This window comes from Pipistrellus hanaki, assembly GCF_964339955.1.
Source record: "Pipistrellus hanaki genome assembly, chromosome: 1".
Classification (NCBI taxonomy): domain Eukaryota; kingdom Metazoa; phylum Chordata; class Mammalia; order Chiroptera; family Vespertilionidae; genus Pipistrellus; species Pipistrellus hanaki.
Genome location: NC_140503.1, coordinates 19,087,588 through 19,108,052, shown reverse-complemented (window position 1 = coordinate 19,108,052; position 20,465 = coordinate 19,087,588). Strand labels below are relative to the sequence as shown.

General features: G+C 38.5%; 1 protein-coding gene across 1 annotated transcript in view; it reads right to left on the bottom strand.

The window, feature by feature from the left end:
- Positions 1 to 20,465, bottom strand: part of SPTLC2 (serine palmitoyltransferase long chain base subunit 2) — a 95,880-nt gene that overhangs the window by 52,860 nt on the left and 22,555 nt on the right. The window contains exons 2-5 of the mRNA XM_084891604.1: positions 17,795 to 17,989; positions 5,553 to 5,707; positions 3,764 to 3,912; positions 1,573 to 1,697 (exon numbers count right to left, since the gene is read on the bottom strand). Of these exons, the coding sequence (XP_084747730.1) occupies positions 1,573 to 1,697; positions 3,764 to 3,912; positions 5,553 to 5,707; positions 17,795 to 17,989 (624 nt within the window). The remainder of the gene's footprint in view (positions 1 to 1,572; positions 1,698 to 3,763; positions 3,913 to 5,552; positions 5,708 to 17,794; positions 17,990 to 20,465) is intronic.

The following is a 20,465-nucleotide window of genomic DNA, read 5'->3' as shown; positions in this document are numbered from 1 at the left end:
CAGTTTTGGTTTCACTGATTTCACTTATTATCTATTTTCTGTTTCGTTGATTTCTGCGTTTACCTGTATTCTTCCTCTGAAATCTTTGGTTTTAATTTGCTCTTTTACTAATTTTGTGTGGTAGAAATTTAGATGGCTGATTCGAAACTTTCCCCCCCATAATATAAGCATTTAATGCTATATATTTCCATCAAAGCATGGCTTTAGCTTCCTCCTACAAATAATATTAAATTTCTAGTTAGTTCAAGTATTTTTGATTTTGCTTTGCTTTGAGTCTGGGTTATTTAAAAGTGTACTTTGCAATTGTTTGAGGATTTTCTAGATATCTTTGCAATTGTTTGAGGATTTTCTAGATATCTTTCTTTATGTTACTGATTTCAAATTTAATTCTATTATGGTTAGAGAATATATTTTGAATAATTTCAATTCTTTTAAATTTGTTAAGGTTGGTTTAATGGCCCAGAAAATGGTCTCTTGGTAAATGTTTTGCTGTTGTTGGTTGGAGTGTTTCATAAATGTGAAGTTGGTTAATTATGTTTTTAAATGTTCTATCCCCTTAGATCAGGGGTCTTCAAACTTTTTAAAGTGGGGGCCAGATCACGGTCCCTCAGAGAGCTGGAGGGCCGGACTATATGAACTACTAATTCCTACTGTAACACCTTGGCTGCGCTCACTGCCCAAAAAACCTGGCGGGCAGGATCAGACTCCCCTGGGGGCTGCATGTGGCCCGCGGGCCGTAGTTTGAAGACCCCTGCCTTAGATTTTCATACTAGTTCTATCAATTTTTTTGTTCTTCCTTTACTTTTTTTAAAATTTTTAGATAGGAAGAGAAACACCGATGTGAGAAATTTTGATCAGTTGCCTCCTGCACGCACCCCAAGTGGGGATTGAACCCACAACCTGGGTATATGCCCTGACTAGGACTCAAACCTGCCACTTTTTGGTGTACAGGATGAGGCTCCAACTGAGTCATCCAGGACTGATGATTTTTTCAATATACCATTCACAGATACCACTGTTAAAATGAGAATAAATAACCACTGAGGAACAGCTCAAACTGAAAGTGTTAATCTGCTAAAATGTGATTTACAATGTCTCATCTCTTCTCTCCTAACTGTCACCTCACAAAAGCTCTACCCACATTATTAACATACATTATTACTAACATATAAATAGGCACATATATAATTTGCTCATATGTCTTTCAGTAATATACATTACAGTGAGGACAAGTATATATTTTCAATTAAATAGCTTTCCAAACAAAATTCTTTCTTCCATAATTTTAGCCATTTATAAGATTTTATTTATTAGAATCCCTTTAAAACCATATGAAATGGAGAAGGCAAGAGTCACCTAATGGGAGAGGAAGGGATCATGGGTTGTAATAATAAAGCTTTAAGGGATGTAAGTCTCCATGGAACATACTTATCAAAAGTTTATGATAGAAATATCTTTGGGCAGACTATATTTAACCTAAATTTACGATAGTTCCTGGCTTACTCTGAATATTTTATAAAACCAAATATGATACATACAAGGAGTCTTCATTAATGACAGACTAAGTCTTACTTTGCTAACAAGAGCAGGAATGTTCATTGAATTTGTTGCAAATCCCATGCCATATGCCATAGCAGCTTCTACTCCCAAAAAACTTGCCACAAGCTTTTCTAGTTCTTCATGCTTGTCCAGATTTCCTGTGTGAAGAAATTAATGAAGTCAATATCACCAAACCCAAAATTTAAGAATCATTCATTACTTTACTGCCTGAAATCTAGCTGAAGAAAAAACCTACAACTAATATTTTTTTAAAAGCCACATTGAGATTGGTTGGAGAGGGGAGATGGAAGACAGCAACCAAAGACTTGTGCGCATGCATACTAGTATAAGCATAACTCATGGTCCACAGAGAGTAGAGGGCTGAGTCATGTGCTAGGGAGTGGGAATGGCCAGGGAGAGTTCAATGGGGGGAAAAGGAGACATATGTAATACTTTAAACAATAAAGAATTTTTTTAAAAAAATCAGGAGGGATATCTAAACTGTGGAGGTCCCCTCTGAGAAGTGAGGGGCCCCAGCCCTCAGCCCAGCTTTCCAGCCCAGGGTTCCAGTGCCAGGAAGAGAAGTCCCCATAACTTCAAGGGAGAAAAGCCTGTGTTGACTGTGGCTGAGATGGAGGGCTGCTGGAATCCTAGGCAGTTCCTCATAAAGGGTCCATGCATAGACTTGCTCTGACTCATACACTCTGGGTTCCAGCATTGGGGCAGCAGCTCAAAAGGCACCAGGGAAACAAAGGAAGGAACTGAACTGTCTGGCATCAGGGCAAGACCTGGAGGGGCAGCTTTCTCCCAGACAGAAGTGCTGGCAGAAGCCATTGTTCCTTTTTTGAGACCCTCCCCATTCCCAACCCACAGAACTGGTAGGTGTGCACCATATTTGAGTCTCCATCAAACTGGCTAACGCTGTTTTCCTGGCCCTGGTGATGCCCTGAGACTCCCATCCCATCCAACTGTGGGTCTACCCAACCTGTTTCCAGTTGCTTTCCCAAACAGAACAGCCTGTTTTGGCTTGCGCTTCAGATTTTCCTAAAATCTCTCAAACAACATGCCCTGTTGTTCTCATAAAGTGGCGCCAGGCCCAGCACTAGCAGCAGCCAGCCTTGGTTTGCAGCTTGGCCTTTCTGGGGCACCCCAAGTCCAGCATAAGTAGCAGCCATCTGCAGATTGCTTTGTAGCTCATGCTAGGTGTCCCCAGGCAGCAGTTGACCTTGCCTGCACTTTAGAATCAAGCACTTTATAAAATTTAAACTGCCATAAAGATGTGTGATTTCTATATGTTGTTAATGCTCCCTTAACCACATCATTAGGGACCCTAAATGAAAACAACCCAGCTGTACTTGCCACTCCCATGAGAAAACAATGAATTATTGTTTATTTTTTATTACTTCAGAGAGAGGAAGAGAAAGGGAAAGATACATCAATGATGAGAGAGAATCATTGATTGGTTGCCTCCTGCATGCACCCTACTGGGGATTGAGCCCACAACCCGGGTATGTGCCCTGACTGTAATCAAACCATAACCTCCTGGTTCATGGGCCCATGCTCAACCACTGAGCCACACTGGCTATGCTGAATTGTTTTAATCCACTAAGTTTTAATGTGCTTCACAGTAATAAATATCCAGAACGATGTCTTATAACTTCTATGGTTATCAGTAGCTGGAACAAAATGGAAGAATTTGAAATTTTCCTTTTAACTAAATAAATCTCTTTACATAAATTTGTCATCTTTTACATTTTATAGACTTGTACTACTCATAAAAAGAATTGGCACTTAATGAGTATTTACCATGTTACAAGCACTTTACATGAATTAGCTTCTTATAACAGTCCTATAAGGTGGGCATTATTATTAGCTCCAAATTACCAATACAGAAATAGGTTAACCTCCATATGTCCACAGGCTCAGATATGAAGTGGTGCTCTTTAATGAGCTATCATTTGCCAAAATCAATAAAGTCAACACTAAAGTTATAAGTAAAACAATAGGAACATACTCTGTATGTATAACATAATGGAAAAGATAAATACGTCTCAAAATGTGTTGAAAGCATTAAAATCATCCATTAATTCAGAAAAAATAAAGCATTCTTTATCTGATCTAAACTACATGGCAAAGTATGTATTTGGACACATACTCTATCCATATTACTCCCTCCTGAGTAAAAAAGTTAAGAACATCAGTTAGTCAAAGAGCCTACACTCACCAATTTCCTGCCGAGTGCTGCACACGCCAACTCCATACTCCTCTAGGATTTTGGCAGCTGCCTCCTGACATGATCCAGTATTCCGTGCAAATCCAAGATAGTTGTAGGAACCCATGTTTATAACATCTTTAATTGTATTCCCTGTGTACCTGTATTTCAATAGGATGAAAGTTCATGAAACCCATGAACAAGGTCTAATACTTACATATGATAATAAATGTACTGTAATACCAAAGGAAGCAACATATATAGGAAATAGAGAGAATATGGTCTAAATTAAAAATAGCTCAAACTCACTACCAATTAAATGAAATAAATGAAAGTTAAAATACCAATTTTTGCTTATCAATAATGATAATAAAGATTTAAAAACTGACCATAGCCAGTATTAGCCAGGACTATTTCATACACTGTAGATAAGAATATCAGAGTACTTTTTGGGGGGGAGGGCAGTTTGGCAGTACTTATCCATGAAATGATATCATTCAGTGAGGATTAACCAAAGGAAAAGAAAGAGTCACTATACAACTGACCATGTCCCTTTCCCAGGCACACAAACCAGTGACATTCCTAATTGTGGAAGTTCAGACCGTCTGACTCCTCAAGTGCAGACGACATGGTTTAGAGACCCATCTAACTTAAGATGGACATTACGTATGAACAAGAAATAAATTGCCAATCTTTTAACTTGAGACTTTGGAGTTTTAAACACAGGATGATGCAGCCCTACCTGCATGTGTATACTATATACATCAATATTATAGAATACTAAGTAGTCACTACAAACAATGAGCTTGCTGTCAATATACACAAAGATGTTACTGATTGTTAGCAAGTAAAAAACAAGATGCAATATCACTTCTACAGTATGATACCATTTTTGTAAATCAAAAACTGTGTGTAATCCTAATAGATACATCATATACATATCCCACGGGAAATATCTGGCGGAATAACACTACAAATTGATAACAACGGTTACCTCTGGGGAGTGAGGATTAGTAGGGCAGTGGATTTGAAAAGGTATAGTGTTAGTTTTCACGGGAGACTTTCAATTTATCTTATTGTTTGTCTTTTTTTTTAATAGCAATGCAATCATGCAATACTTGAGCAATCTAACAACAAAAGTAAGTTTAATAAGTATCATTTTCTAAACTACTGAATCCATTTAAGTAAAAACTGTACATATCCTTGAATCATTTGAGAAATCAAAATATCCAGAAATAAATTCAGATATTTGATTCTGGTAAGTAGTATAATAGAAAGGACAGTTTTTCTTTGTGTGTGTGTGTGTTTTGTTTGCTTTTTTGTTTTTTTGGTTGTTTTTTTAAAAAAAAATATTTTTATTGACTTCAGAGAGGAAGGGAAAGGGAGAAATAGAAACATCAATGAGAGAGAATCATTGATTGGCTGCCTCCAGCATGCCCCCTAATGGAGATTGAGCCTGAAACCCATGCATGTGCCCTTGACCGGAATCAAACCAGGTATCCTTCAGTCCACAGGCCGATGCTCTATCCACTGAGCAAAACCAGCTAAGGCTTATTTTGTTTTAATAGGTCAAATTTTGCTTTCAACTATAACCCAACACAGTATCAAACTAATAAAAAAATGTATTTTAAACATCCCAATAACAATGAACAATATGCAAGGAAACTAATCATGTTGTACTATATTTTCTGCTTCTACTGCTGTTTTGACAAAATACTGTCAAATTTGCAATATAATATTTTAAAAAGTAAAAAAATCCCTTTTTCTGTTGTTAGGAAATAATTTCCCAAAGAAGACTTACCTGAATGACCAGTTGTAATCATGAGACTCTCTCTCCATGATGTCCATTCTGGCTCCAGGCACACTACAGATTGGTCGATTCCAGTTGTCTCTAATCCTCATGTAGAGGTTCCTTGTATAGAAGTTTTCGAAATCCTGATACAACGGCACAAAGTCCTACCAACAAATGGTGAAATACCATAAATTTAACTGAGTTACTTTTTAAAAATTTACATCTTCCCTTTTCATATGGCAATAACGCTTGAGAATAACTCAATTATACTGAGTTAGCTCAGCCAGCATGGCTCTGTGGTTGGCCCATGAATCAGAGGTTGAGATTCAATTCCTGGTCAGCACACATGCCTGAATTGTGAGCTTGATCCCTAATAGGCGGCATGCAGGAGGCAGCTGATTGATATTTCTATCTCATGGATGTTTCTATCTCTCTATCCCTTTCCTTTCCTCTCCCTAAAATCAACCCTATATAATAAAAGGGTAATATGCAAATTGACTGAATGGCAGAATGCCAATTGCTTGAATGACCGGTTGCTATGATGTGCACTGACCACAAGGAGGCAGAAGCTCAACACGAAACTGCCCCCTGATGGTCAGTATGCTCCCACAAGGAGAGCTCCACTCAAGCACAAGCCGGGCTGACAGCTGGTGAGCTCAGGGGTGGTGGGGGGAGCCTCTCCTGCTTCTGTGGCAGTGCTATGGATGTCCAACTGTGGCATAGGCCCACTCCCCGCAGGTCTAACCGCAGTCGGACATCCCCCAAGGGCTCCCGGACTGTGAAAGGGCACAGGCTGACTGAGGGACCCCACCCAGTGCACAAAATTTTGTACACCGGGCCTCTAGTAGAAATATAATTTTTAAAAAGATTAAATAAAATTCTACTGAGTTAACTGACACAGAAGACATTTTGAGAGGCAGAAATTCTGTTTTTTTAGAAACAATTCTTAATCAGGTAAACGTCATGTAGCTTTGATAGTTGATCTATAAGAAATGGTTGAGCCCTGGCCGATTTGGCTCAGTGGATAGAGCGTCAGCCTGTGGACTGAAGAGTCCCAGGTTCGATTCCAGTCAAGGGCATGCACCTTGGTTGCTGGCACATCCCCATAAAGGATGTGCAAGAGGCAGCTGATCGATGTTTCTCTCTCATCGATGTTTCTAACTCTCTATTCCTCTCCCTTCCTCTCTGTAAAAAAATCAATAAAATATATTTAAAAGAAAGAAATGGTTGAATGTAGAGCCAAAGAATTGAATAAAGCAGGCCTCAAAAAATAAACTTAGTTGTGCATTTCTGTCATTAAAGGTTTTCATTCCTAATAAAATCCAAAAGACTAGTCTTCTGCCCCTTATCCCAAGTAAAATACTGATTGGGGGAGATGCCATAAAAACTATCATTTCAGTTTCTAAAAAGAAAAATATTTCCAAAATTAAGATTCCATTCTTGGCACATTTTCAAGAATCAAATGAAATTAATTCAAAGAAAAATGATAAAATATAGCTGAAACCGTTTGGCTCAGTGGATAGAGCATCAGCCTGCAGACTGAAGGGTCCCAAGTTTGATTCTGGTCAAGGGCATGTACCTTGGTTGCGGCACATCCCCAGTGGGGGGTGTGCAGGAGGCAGCTAATGGATGTTTCTGATGTTTCTCTCTCTCTCATCGATGTTTCTAACTCTCTGCCCCTCTCTCTTCTTCTCTGTAAAAATATCAATAAAATATATTTTTAAAAAGAAGAAGCTTATAGAAAGATCCCTACATGTGGTTTCTTTCCTTAAATGGGAGTTTTTAATAAATATTAAAAAACAGCCCTACCCGGTTTGGCTCAGTGGATAAAACTTTGGCCTTCGGACCAAAGAGTGGGTCCAGGATTCGATTCTGGCAAGGGCATGTACCTCGGTTGCAGGCTCCTCCCTGGCCCAGGCCCTGGTCAGGGCGCTTGTGGGAGGTAACCAATCGGTGTTTCTCTCACAGCAATGATTTTGTCTTTCCTTCTCTCCCCCACTCTCTCTAAAAAATCAATGGAAAAATATCCTCAGGTGAGGATTAAAAATAAATTACTAATAATAAAAAATAATTTTTGCTGAAACCGGTTTGGCTCAGTGAATAGAGTGTCGGCCTGCAGACTCAAGGGTCCCGGGTTTGATTCCAGTCAGGAGTATATGCCTTGGTTGCGGGCACATCCCCAGTGGGGGGGTGGGGGGGGTACAGGAGGCACCTGGTTGATGTTTCTCTCTAATCGATGTTTCTCTCACCCTCTCCCTTCCTCTCTGTAAAAAATCAACAAAATATATATATTAAAAAGAAGAAAAAAATACATATATAAAAAAGATTCTCAAAATGAATCTCCACAATCAAGAACTTAACACCCTTTTTTCATCGCTGAAATTAAGTCATACTAAAATTAAGCCTGTAAAAAAAATAAAGTCACAGTAGAGCTAAAATGAATGAATGAATATGCCATGTCCCATGTGGTCTGACCACTGCTCAGAATACACATGACTAGACCAAATAAAATCTACTTAAATCCTGAAGGTAAAGTGTAAAACACATAAATAAAACTGTATTACAGTTTTACTAGTCAGAAAACCACTGAGCTTCAAGGTCTCAGGTCTGGGCTTGGTGCCAAACAATAAAAGGGTAATATGCTAATTAGACCAGACAGCCGAAATACCTTCCAGATGTCCTTACAGACGAAGCAGAGGTGGCAGGGGCCAAGGCAGAAGTGGTTAGGGGCGATCAGGCAAACAGGCAAGTGGTTAGGGGTGATCAAGCAGGCAGGCCAGCAGTTAGGAGACAGTGGTCCCGGATTGCGAGAGGGATGGCTGACTGCTGGTTTAGGCCCGAACAGTGGGACATCCCCACAAGGGGTCCCGGATTGCAAGAGGGTGCAGGCTGGGCTGAGGGGACCGGCCCCCATGCACAAATTTTGTGTACCAGGGCCTCTAGTTTGTCAAATAAAGTTGTTGTTTTTTTTGTTTTTGTTTTTTAATATATTTTATTGATTTTACACAGAGAGGAATTGAGAGGGACAGAGAGTTAAAAACATCGATGAGAGAGAAACATCGACCAGCTGCCTCTTGCACGCCCCCCACTGGGGATGTGCCCGCAACCAAGATACATGCCCTTGACCGGAATCGAACCCGGGACCTTTCAGTCCGCAGGCCGACGCTCTATCCATTAAGCCAAACCAGTCCCGGCTAAAGTTTAAGTTTTATTTTATAAAAGATTTTCATTGTTAAGAAGACCCTACATGAAACTTTGAAATCAATAACCTTCTATAATATTGGACTCTAAAGTGCCCAGTAAATAAGCCTCACAATAGATGAAATTTCTTTACAAAAGTCCAGCATAGTCAGAAAGGAGCCTATGTATTTGCAGTACCTGATACCATCTGTCTTAAAATTGGTTCTAACATTTACATTTCTTTAAGAGAAAAATATCTATAAATGATATGTTTATCACAATTGGAAATTTATTACTTAAATAGTATGTGCTTTTTGATAGTTTCCTCTCCTGTTTGTTAAATGACAGAAGAAAATAGACTTGCACAGTGATGTCACTCCAAGGAATATTACAGACCAAAAGCAGTTGGGGCAGAAGGCAGAAGAGAGGATTCCCTTAGCTAAGCTCAAGGGTAGCAGCTTTACTAGTAACTGCAGTTAAAGTTAAGTAGAGAGCACTGAAGGGTAGCTAACCAAACTCCCCGCAGCCCAGCAATGAACTAAGAAAGGAGACAGAAGGGGATAGCTACTTGGGATTCCAGTTCTGTGCAAGAGGAATATCTGTTTCCAAAAAATACTTGAAATATTCTAGGACTAGAGGTAACTGAGAGGACTTCTCTTTTCATTCATTCATTCAAATACCTTTACCAAACATCCTTTTAAATGGCATACTTATTTTTAAAAAACTACATTCTCACTGAGGGAATTGGATACTAATAAGGCAAAAAAAAAAAAAAAAAGGAGGGGGACTTTGATCTAAACCTTACATCCCATAGAGAAATTAATTTGAAACGAATCAAAGTCTTAAGTGTAAACTATGCAACTATAAAATCTTTAGAAAAATCTTCACACAGTGCTGTCAATGTAAAGTGGTGCAGTCACAGTGGAAAACAGTTTGGTGGTTTCTTAAAAGGGTAAACATATATTTCTGTATGACACAGTATTTTTAGGTATATTCCAAAAGAACTGAAAATAGATATTTAAACAAGTACACAAATGTATATAGCAGCACTATTCACAACAGCCAAAAGTTGGTAACAATCCATCATCAATGGATGGATGGATGGATAAACAAAATGTGGTATACCCATACAGTAGAACAGTATCTATACTAATAAAAGGGTAATATGCTACTTAGACCGAGTCCACCAGACATCTTCTGGTCATCTGATCCTCCTTCTAGACAAAGGCACGGTGGTGGGGGCCAAGGCAGAGGCGGATAGGTGCAATCAGGCAGGCAAAAAGAGGGGTTAGGGGCCATCAGGCAGGCATACAGGTGAGCAATTAGGAGTCAGCAGTCCCATATTGCAAAAGAAATGTTGGACTGCTGGGTCAGGCCTAAACTGGCAGTCAGACATCCCCTGAGGGGTCCCAGGCCTAAACCTGCAGTCAGACATCCCATGAAGGGTTCCAGATTGGAGAGGGTGCAGGCAGGCTGAGGGAACCCCCATTCCCGTGCATGAATTTCATGCACTGGGCATCTAGTTAATAATAATTAATCTTTCTCCACAACAAAATTCAATTAGTGAAAATCTTATATTTAATGTTTTGGCCAATTTAAGAACACAATAGAAACACACAAAATTAACACAAGGCTCTGCCCATCACAGTTTACTGGACATTAAAACAGTGCCACAATAGGGGTAGAAGAGTAAAAGCTGAATGTGCTTTACATGACTTGTGGTGTGAGTCTAAGTTATGATTGCAAATCTAGAATTTCCCAATGTCTCCAGATAAACTCCACAGTCCTATTATACAAAAGGACTATTGCTCCTATGATAAAGAAGCTTTCTCTGAAAAGCTAAATATTGCTGAAATATTTCAAGACATTTGATGATAATAAAAAACATAATACTGTACACCAAAAACAGGCTAGTGAAAAACTCCAGTGTTTTAATTTCTGGTAACATCTTTGCTAGAGAAGGAAATAACTCCATAAGATATATAGAGATATGGTTATAACATAACAAAATTGTTTCAAAACTTCAACTAAGAGAATTTTTAAATCCCAAATAATTTCCACCTGAAATGTTAAAATTGGAGTCATCCTATGGTTAAAAAGCATTATACAGTTAGGAGTATTTATTTTATAAACCAACAATGTTGTCTTTACCTCTATCTAATTAAGAAAACTAGGTGATATAACTTGTAAAAGGTTATTAGACTGGTGACTAAACTCTGTGAACCACAACTAAGAGCTTTCCCTACTAGTCATATAAGTCATACTATTATTTGTTCTTTCCTGTTTTTACAGACAGCTACTTCCTTGCTGTTTCTATGCTGTCCATCAAGGCATAAAATGTGATTTCAAGATAAAAATGCTTGTTTTCCCTAGATCTAAAACTGAATCATCTATGTGTTTTATATGTGCATATGTATTATATATACACACACACCTTCAAAAGACTCAAGACTTTTTACTATTACCACCAATCACCATACCACTCCGATCTCAAACATTTACTAAATGGATAATATATGTCAGGCACTCTTCTGGCACTAGGTAGAAAGTAGTAAATAAAAAGATAACAATAGATGCTAAGCAAGAAAAATGTATAAAATGTAAAGTATGTTAGTGAAAAATACTAATGGAAACAGAAATCAAACAAGAAAGGAGAATGTAAAATGCTAAAGTCATGCTAAAATTTAGCTTAGGTGGCAAGGGTAAAATAAAGAAGGAAAAGGAAGCAGGAGAACTATCCTTGATACCATCTGGAGGAAGAGCTTTCCTGGCAGGCAAACAGCAAATGGCAATGAGGCAGACGTGTACTTGGTGTGTTCAAGAAACTGCAAAGGCCAGTGTGACTGGAGCAGATGAGTGAGGGGCTAAGCAGTCAGAGATGAGGTTTGGGTGATAATGAAGGCTGATAAGAAGTAGCTGATTTGGCCAAAACTGGTTTGGCTCAGTGGATAGAGCGTCAGCCTGCAGACTGAGGGGTCCCGGGTTCAATTCTGGTCAGGGGCATGTGCATTGATTGCGGGTGCATCCTCAGTGGAGGGTGTGCGGGGGGGGCAGCTGATCGATGGTTCTCTCTCATTGATGTTTCTGACTCTCTATCCCTCTCTCTTCCTCTCTCTGTAAAAAAGATCAATAAAATGTATTAAAAAAAAAAAAAGTAGCTGATTTGGATCTGCTGATGGACCACACATGGCATGTGACGGAAAGAAGAATCAAGGGTAACTCCAAGGTTTTTTGCTTAAGCAACTGGCAGATGAGAACTGAGATTCATAGAGACTGAGAAGACAGCTAATTGGTTAGGGGGCAGGGCAGGTCAGTTTTAGATATGTAAAACTGAAATTCCTATGTGAAGATGTCAAGTGGGCAGTTGGATATAAGGTCTAGAGTTCAATGAGTTAGTCAGTATAGAATGGAATCACATTCCATTCTACACAATGGAATGATTCATCAATTAAAAGGAATGAATTACTGAAATATATAACATGGATTAACCTCAATAATACTATGCCACGTGAAAAAAGCCAGTCACAAAAGATCTCATGTTGTGTGTCCCATTTTAATAAATGTCTAGAGACAGAAAGTAGCTTAGTGGTAGGGAAGAAAAGGAAGGAGTGTCAACTAATTGGTACAGGGTTTCTTTTTCAGATGATAAAAATTTTATAGAAATCAAATAAGGATTTGGTGCTGGCTGCACAACTCTATAAAAAACACTGAATTGTACATTGTAAACAGGTGATCTTTATAGCATGTACTAATATGTTTTCTCAAATAAAGCTGTTGGCTACTGGCCTGGGCTCCACACATACCACAAAACAATGGAAAGTACCGCTCTTTTTAAATCCATGGAACCAAAAAGATAAACCAAGTGATAATCCCCAGCTTACTACATCAGGCAACTATACTCCTTTAAAAGTTTCCAAAATTACTGCTAAAATGACAACTGTCAAAATATTCATAGTAAGCTACTTTTTGAAGGAGATAAAAAGTAAGACCCTCTGAATATATTTCAATCAAGTTCCTTCTTTTGTATTTTGAAAATCAAACATATCAGGATGTAAACTATCTTATCCCTTCCATTTTTGATCATGAACAAATTGTAGAGGCAAAATGTTAAGTTTAAAATTTAGTAAGGGTGTAGCAACTTCTTATCACAATTTGCTCCTTAGACTTCTAGGTATTTCCTATCTGACCACTAGAACATTTTCATTAATTCAAGCTTTTGCTTTACCTATCACATTAATGTTTCTGGCTTACTAGCTTCATTTCACATGAAAACAGAAATAAACCACAGACTAGTAGAAACAACATTCTCATCCAAATCAGGACTGTTAATAAGAGGATACAGCAGCAGGGAATTCCAAAAATTTTAAGCAATGTATATAAAATATAACAAACTCATACAAATTCATCTTTTTTAGAAACTAGAGGACTGGTGCACGACATTTGTGCCCTGGGTGGGGCGGAGGTCCCCTCAGCCCAGCCTGTGCCCTTTTGCAGTCCTGGACCCCTCAAGGGATGTCTGCCTGCCAGCTTAGACCTGGTCACCCTGGACCTAAACCGACAGGCAGACATCCCTCTCGCAGTCTGTGGCTCTCACAGTCCGGGACCCCTAGCTCCTTACTGCCCGCCTGCAGCAGAAGAGGCTCCTGCCACTGCCACTGCACTCACCAGCGGTGTGTCAGCTGAGTGGTGCTCCCCTTGTGGGAGTGCACTGACAGTCCTGTGTTGAATGTCTGCCTGGTGGCCAGTGCGCATAATAGCAACCTACCACTCGTTCTGCTGTTCAGTTGATTTGCATATTAGCCTTTTATTATATTAGAAATGTGTAATTCAGTTCTACCCAAAGTAACATACTAAGAATTAGCATAAATAGTTAAAATGGGCTCTCCTTTGTAATGGAATGAGGAAGAAAATAAGACTGATTATGAATACCACTCACTGGGTGAAATGAGGAAGTGGCAACCTTATACCGGTATTTGCATTTTATGATCTCAAGCAAGCACTTTCCCTCACCTCTTTTCAATGTTAACACTAAAATTTGCCTATCCCTGGACTACATCTAATCCAGCATCAAAAAACAAGCTCTAGCCGAAACTGGTTTGGCTCAGTGGATAGAGCATTGGCCTGCGGACTGAAAGGTCCCAGTTTCGATTCAGGTCAAGGGCATGTACCTTGGTTGGGGGCACACCCCCAGTAAAGGGTGTGCAAGAGGCAGCTGATCGATAATTTTCTCTAATCGATGTTTCTAACTCTCTATCCCTCTCTGTAAAAAATCAATAAAAAATATATTAAAAAAAAAAAAACAAGCTCTACCATAAGACTGAATTATTCTTTCTTTCCCTCTAAAAGTAATCAAAGAATTATATGCATATATGCAAGGCCCATGGACACAGACAATAATGTGGTGAAGATTTGGGGCAGGGTCTGGGTGGAGGGGAGAAAGGTTTGAGAGGATGGGGGACATCTGTAATACTGTCAACAATAAAATAAATAAATAGTCCTAGCCGGTTTGGCTCAGTGGACCAAAGGGTCCCTGGTTCGATTCCAGTCACGGACATGTACCTCAGTTGCAGGCTCAATCCTTGGCCCTGTTGGAAAGCCTGAGGGAGGCAATCAACTGATGCATTTCTCTCACATCGATGTTTCTTTCTGTCTCTCCCCTTCCCTTTCACTCTCTCTAAAAAAAAAAAATCAATGGAAAATATCCTCAGGTGAAGATTAATATTTGTTATTACTTCCTCCAAGAATTATTTCCTGACTAATCCTATGCTACTCAGTTTACTTTTTTGTTCTAAATTTGCATACAATTCAAGGACTATTTACCTATAGAAAGCTTTGCAAAGGCCCATAAATTCAAAGTGTTAATGTTTCTTCAACAAATTTAGAAACTGAAAGAATAAAATCTATGTGTTCCAATTTTTTCACATAGAGTTAGACACACGTAGATAGTCCCAATACTTAAACAATTTACCCTAAAACATGAAACAAGTTCCAAAGATTATTCACCAACTTATTCACCAAGTAATTCAGATGAATCCCCTCCATCACACTTGGCAGAGCACCAGCTGTGCAAACTCTATGGTCATTCTCCTGCTCAAAAACTGCCCAGGACTCCTCGGTGCCTACCAAACCTCTTAGTTTACATTCAAAACACAATTTTTCATATACCCAAACACTTCTCATATCTTTACTCACACTATCCTCTCTATACCACAATCAGCTCATCCCCACCTCTACCCCTACCTGTCATTTATTAGTTCTCTACAGGATGTTGTCACTATAAGAAGTCCCTGTAGATAAAGACTTTCTAGTTTGAGTATGTGATAAAACTTTAGGTCCCATCAGTCATAACTGCCATCAATTCAGTCTAGTAGGAAAAGATTGCCTGTAAAAAAGTAATTGCAATACCACACAATACAGTAAGTGTAGTGAACTACAAGTTGTGGTAAGTAAGCCATACCTGAGAGATGTAAAAACAAAACAAAACAAAAACACACACACAAAAAAAAAAACCACATACACATCAATATAATATGGATGCATACTAGCTAAAAAGTCTATTCAGGCCTTAATCGGTTTGGCTCAGTGGATAGAGTGTCAGCCTGTGGATTCAAGGGTACCAGATTCAATTCCAGTCAAGGGCATGTACGCTGGTTGTGGGCACATACCCAGTAGGGAGTATGCAGGAGGCAGCTGATGGATGTTTCTAACCCTAACCCTAACCCTTCATCTCTGTAAAAAAATAAATAAATTATACATATATATATATATATATATATATATATATATATATATATATATATTTTATTGATTTTTTACAGAGAGGAAGAAAGAGGGATAGAGTTAGAAACATCGATGAGAGAGAATCATCGATCAGCTGCCTCTTGCACACCCCCTACTGGGGATGTGCCCGCAACCAAGGTACATGCCCTTGACCGGAATCGAACCTGGGACCTTTCAGTCCGCAGGCCAACGCTCTATCCACTGAGCCAAACCGGTTTCGGCAAAATATATATATATATTTTTAAAAGTTTAATCGGGACAAACAGGGGTCAAAAAATGGTAAAGAAAATTTTAATTTGTTCTGGTTTTCAATTATGAAAATTAGTTTGGCCAACTGGATCAAGTTCTGAATGCAGGGCTTTGTTTGCATTACGTATTTAAAAAATACCTTTTTAATGAAATTAAGTTCTAGGGATTTCAGGGCCAACTTGTGCTTGAACTGGGAAGGATGCAGAATGGTTGAGATGACAAAGAAGAATGCCTGGGCCCTGAGTTTTCCCAGAGCCAGAATCTTCAACCTATATCCTGATTGGCTTTGGCTTCCTAGTTCCAGAGAGGTCCTTTCCCTCTCGCATGTTTCCGAATACCCTCACATGATCACAATACATTCCTAGTGTTTCCTGGCTCCTCTCTCAGTGGTGACCTTGCTGCCACTTAGATCTGCCCCTCTCCTCTAACACCCACAAAAGTGTAGGACAACAGGAGTCTAACTTCTGCCGAAACCAGTTTGGCTCAGTGGATAAAGCGTCGGTCTGTGGACTGAAAGGTCCCAGGTTCGATTCCAGTCCAGGGCACATCCCTGGTGAGGGGTATGCAGGAGGCAGCTGGTTAATGTTTCTCTCTCATCAATGTTTCTAGCTTTCTATCCCTCTCCCTTTCTCTCTGTAAAAAAATTAAAAAAAAAAAAAAAGTCTAACTTCTGATTCCCTTCCCTTCTCTAATCTAGTACACACCCTGGGCTTCAGGACAACCTCTCCATACCTCACAGACCAAGAACAATTTTCTTTTTTGTAAAATCAGGCATTTCACTCTAACTTTATTTATTTATTTATTTATTTATTTTTTAATAGATTTTATTGAATTTCCACAGAGAGGAAGGAGAAGGGATAGAGAGCTAGAAACATCAACCAGCTGCCTCCTACAAACCCCCTACCGGAGTTGTGCCCGCAACCAAGGTACATGCCCTTGACTGGAATCGAACCTGGGACCTTTTAGTCCGCAGACCGACGCTCTATCCACTGAGCCAAACAGGTTTCAGCCTAACTTTATTTCTTTTTGAGAATAAGTAACATGTGTTTATTGTACAAAACTCTAGGGGGGCAAAGTAGTATCAGAGAAAAGAGAAGTGAATTAGGTCCTCCCCCCCAGAGACATTATCACTGCTGTTTACCATTACTAACATAAGGTGGTTTCTACTGTAAACAGAGTAGTTCAGCCATTCTGCTTATTTGTTTGTGGACAGGACCTGATTTGTGAACCAGACATTTATATATAATGTGTCTATGAGAAAACATCCTGAGTTCTAAAGAACAAAATCTTTTCAGGTGACTGTGGACACAACTTTGGATACAATATGGTATTGTGAAGAGAAAGAACATGGGTTTCGGCTCTTCACTAACCTGTGCCTGCATACCAGTTCTGAAACTAAGCATCTTAGGAAAACATTACTTAACTTGGACACATATCCAGGTTTCAGGTTTGATCCCAAGTCATGGTGTACATTGGAGGCAAAGGCTCAATGTTTTTCCCTTACATAAATGTTTCTCTCTCCCCCTCTTCTCTTCTCTTCTCTTCTCTTCTCTTCTCTTCTCTTCTCTTCTCTTCTCTTCTCTTCTCTTCTCTTCTCTTCTCTCTCTCTCATCAATGAAAAAACATATCCTTGATGAGGACTGAAAATAAAGTTAAGTACTTTTTTTTAATTTATATTTTTTATTGATTTCAGAGAGGAAAGGAGAGGGGGAGAGAGAAAAATCAATGGTGAGAAAGAATCACTGATCAGCTCCCTCCTGACCACCCCCTACTGGGGATTCGAGCCCACAACCTGGACATGTGCCTTTGACCAACGCTCCATCCACTGAGCCAAACCAGCTAGGGCAAGAAAAGTTAAGTTCTTTAGTTTCTCCATGCCTTTAACTTTGTTTTCAGCTTTCTTTGTGAAAACTTTAACTGCATCTGGAATATTTTTATTTTAATGTGTACCAAAATATATAATAATAAAAAACTGAGTGAAAATAGCAAGATTTCTATAAAAGGCTTCCATTCACAGAATTAAAAATTCTCTTAACAATTACCTTTTGTTCTTCTCTTTCTGTTGCATAGTGACACTTTTCAATTCTCCAATACCTCAAGAAATCTCGAAGGTATCCAAAGAGGGTGAGTACACCATACCCCACATAAGTAAGCACAGCAACCAGCATTGGTGTTTCTTCAAAAGCTTCGTTAAAGGGTCTTTTATACAGTCCTCCATTTTGTGTAACATGATGGACCTGAAAGAGAGATTTAAAATGTTTACTTCAATAACACTAAGAAAGATTTCTATTTAAAAAATCTAAGCAGTCTTCACAAATTTGTATACCTTTGAAATTCTCTACATAATAGTTTAAAAAACCCACAAAGATCTAAACAGGGCATCACTTTTTTTCCCAAGAGAAGTAAGTTACACATAATTGAGATGAACAGCAAATAAAAAAAGAGAGGGAGAGAGACTGTTTAAGAACAATGCCTGACTCTTTTCTCTTATTATTTGATTTCATGAATTAGACCCTAAAATATTATTGTTGGAGAATACATAATTTCCTTTGTTCTAATAAAGAAAACAAGAAATACTGGGGGGAACACTTTGTAAAGTATGTGACTGTCTAACTACTATGCCTGAAACTAATACAAAATAATATTGAATGTAAACCATAATTGGGGGGGAAAAAGCAAACAAAAATATAAATCAACCGAAAAAGCCTATCCTGAAAAATAGTATATTAGCTAATAAAGTGATCAAAAGTAAACTCAGTTTTAGAATTAAATATTTATAAATGTGTTTTACTGCTCTATGTCCTTAAAGACTCAATCATAGTATTCCAAATATCAGCATTAGGCCCCTGTGACAACATACACAATGCTTACTTTTGTGAGTGGTCCAGCAATGTGTAAAAGGAGAAAGTGAAATCCAATGCAAGGGATATAGTAATCAGTAACTGTCATGAAATCATTCTGCCCCTCCATCTAAGTGTCCATTCAAATGCTATAAGATTATCCCTGGTTTCATTCATTCTTTGAGGGACCTGAATTTCATATTTTTAAATTTATTTTTAAAATATATTTTATTGATTTTTTACAAAAAGGAAGGGAGAGAGAGAGTTAGAAACATCAATGAGAGAGAAACATTGATCAGCTGTCTCCTGCACACACACCCCCCCCCCCCCCCCCCTGCCCACTGGAGATGCGCCCGCAACCAAGGTACATGCCCCTGACCGGAACCAAACTCGGGACCCTTCAGACAGTCTATCCACTGAGCCAAACCGGCTTTGGCGGGACCTGAATTTTAATATACAGATACCAAGTCACCTTACTTTTAATATCATAACTTAAAGCTTTTTATTTTTTGGTCAATTTTAATGGAAATCTTATTTTACAGAAAAAATTCACTAGAGCATTTTTTAATTGATTACAGAGAGAAAAGAAAGGAGGAAGGGAGGAAGAGAGGGAGGGAGGAAGAGAAGGAGAAAGACATCAATGATGAGAGAGATTCATTGATCGGCTGCCCGGCCTCTTGTATGCCCCACACTGGGGATCAAGCCCACAACCTGGGCATGTGCCCTGACCAAGAATGGAGCCCTGACTTCCTGGCTCATAGGCTGACGCTCAATCACTGAGGCACACACCAAGCAGGAACATATTTTTCAAGTGAGCTATGTACTAGAGTTATGAAAAGTCCCAAAGGAAGAAAAGACTTTTGCCCTCTCAGGTAACCTGATCAGAGATCTGATGTAAACTAATAAGAACAAATTAATAAAAATTTACAAAACTGTAGAAACTAATATATACATACCCTTGGGCTAAATATGGCTTAGAATATTGTATCCTGATAATGTTAGTTTGAGAAAGTTACTTGAATGCTTCAAATTAGAACAGTTTGAGAAAAAATAGCTGTATTTGACAAAGAAAAGACATACAGATAGGCATAATACATGGGATCTATTGGTACTGATTCAATTTGACTGCCCAAAGAACTTAGGAAAACTATTCGTAAAACTGATTTAAGTCTTCATCAATCTCTTCTTTAATATTAATTATTAAATACTGATACAAAAGATTGTATCAATATTTAATACTTAAACTTTCTATGCAGAAGTAAGGTTGTAATATGTTTAGAAGAGAATAGCTAGCAATGAGCCAATATCTAAAGACAGAAAATTATTTTAAAGTTAATAACACATAAGCTATTAAGGTAAACAAAACAAAATCAAAAGCATTCAAAACACAAGAAAAATAACATTCTGATCATCACTTTAAAAAAACTACATTTAAAAATATTTTGTCATACCAGTACCCAACTCTCCTTTACTCTAAAATTGTTTCAAGTATTTTCTCTCAATTGAACAGAAAAGTAAAATGTGAGGAAATTTTCAGAGCTCCTAAGTCTAAAAAAATGTATGACACATTTATGCCAGGAATGCTGTGGTTAGATCTCTTTAAAAGATATCCACCTGGATTTGAGACACACCCAAACCAGCAGGTCCAAGTAAATGCAAACAATTGGTTGGACTGTCTAGGAAGAAGGAAGTTAAACCATTAGTTTGCTTTTAAATACTATGTGATTCTATCGAAGCCCCTTTGAAAATGGAATGTATTTGAAGGAATTGAGATTCAACTCTGAAGGAATTTTTGGAATGTGGCCTCAGTAAAAAACTCAGGTCATTCTTCTGTGTCACTGAATCTGCTGCTGATTCCATCTAAGTAGTCTTC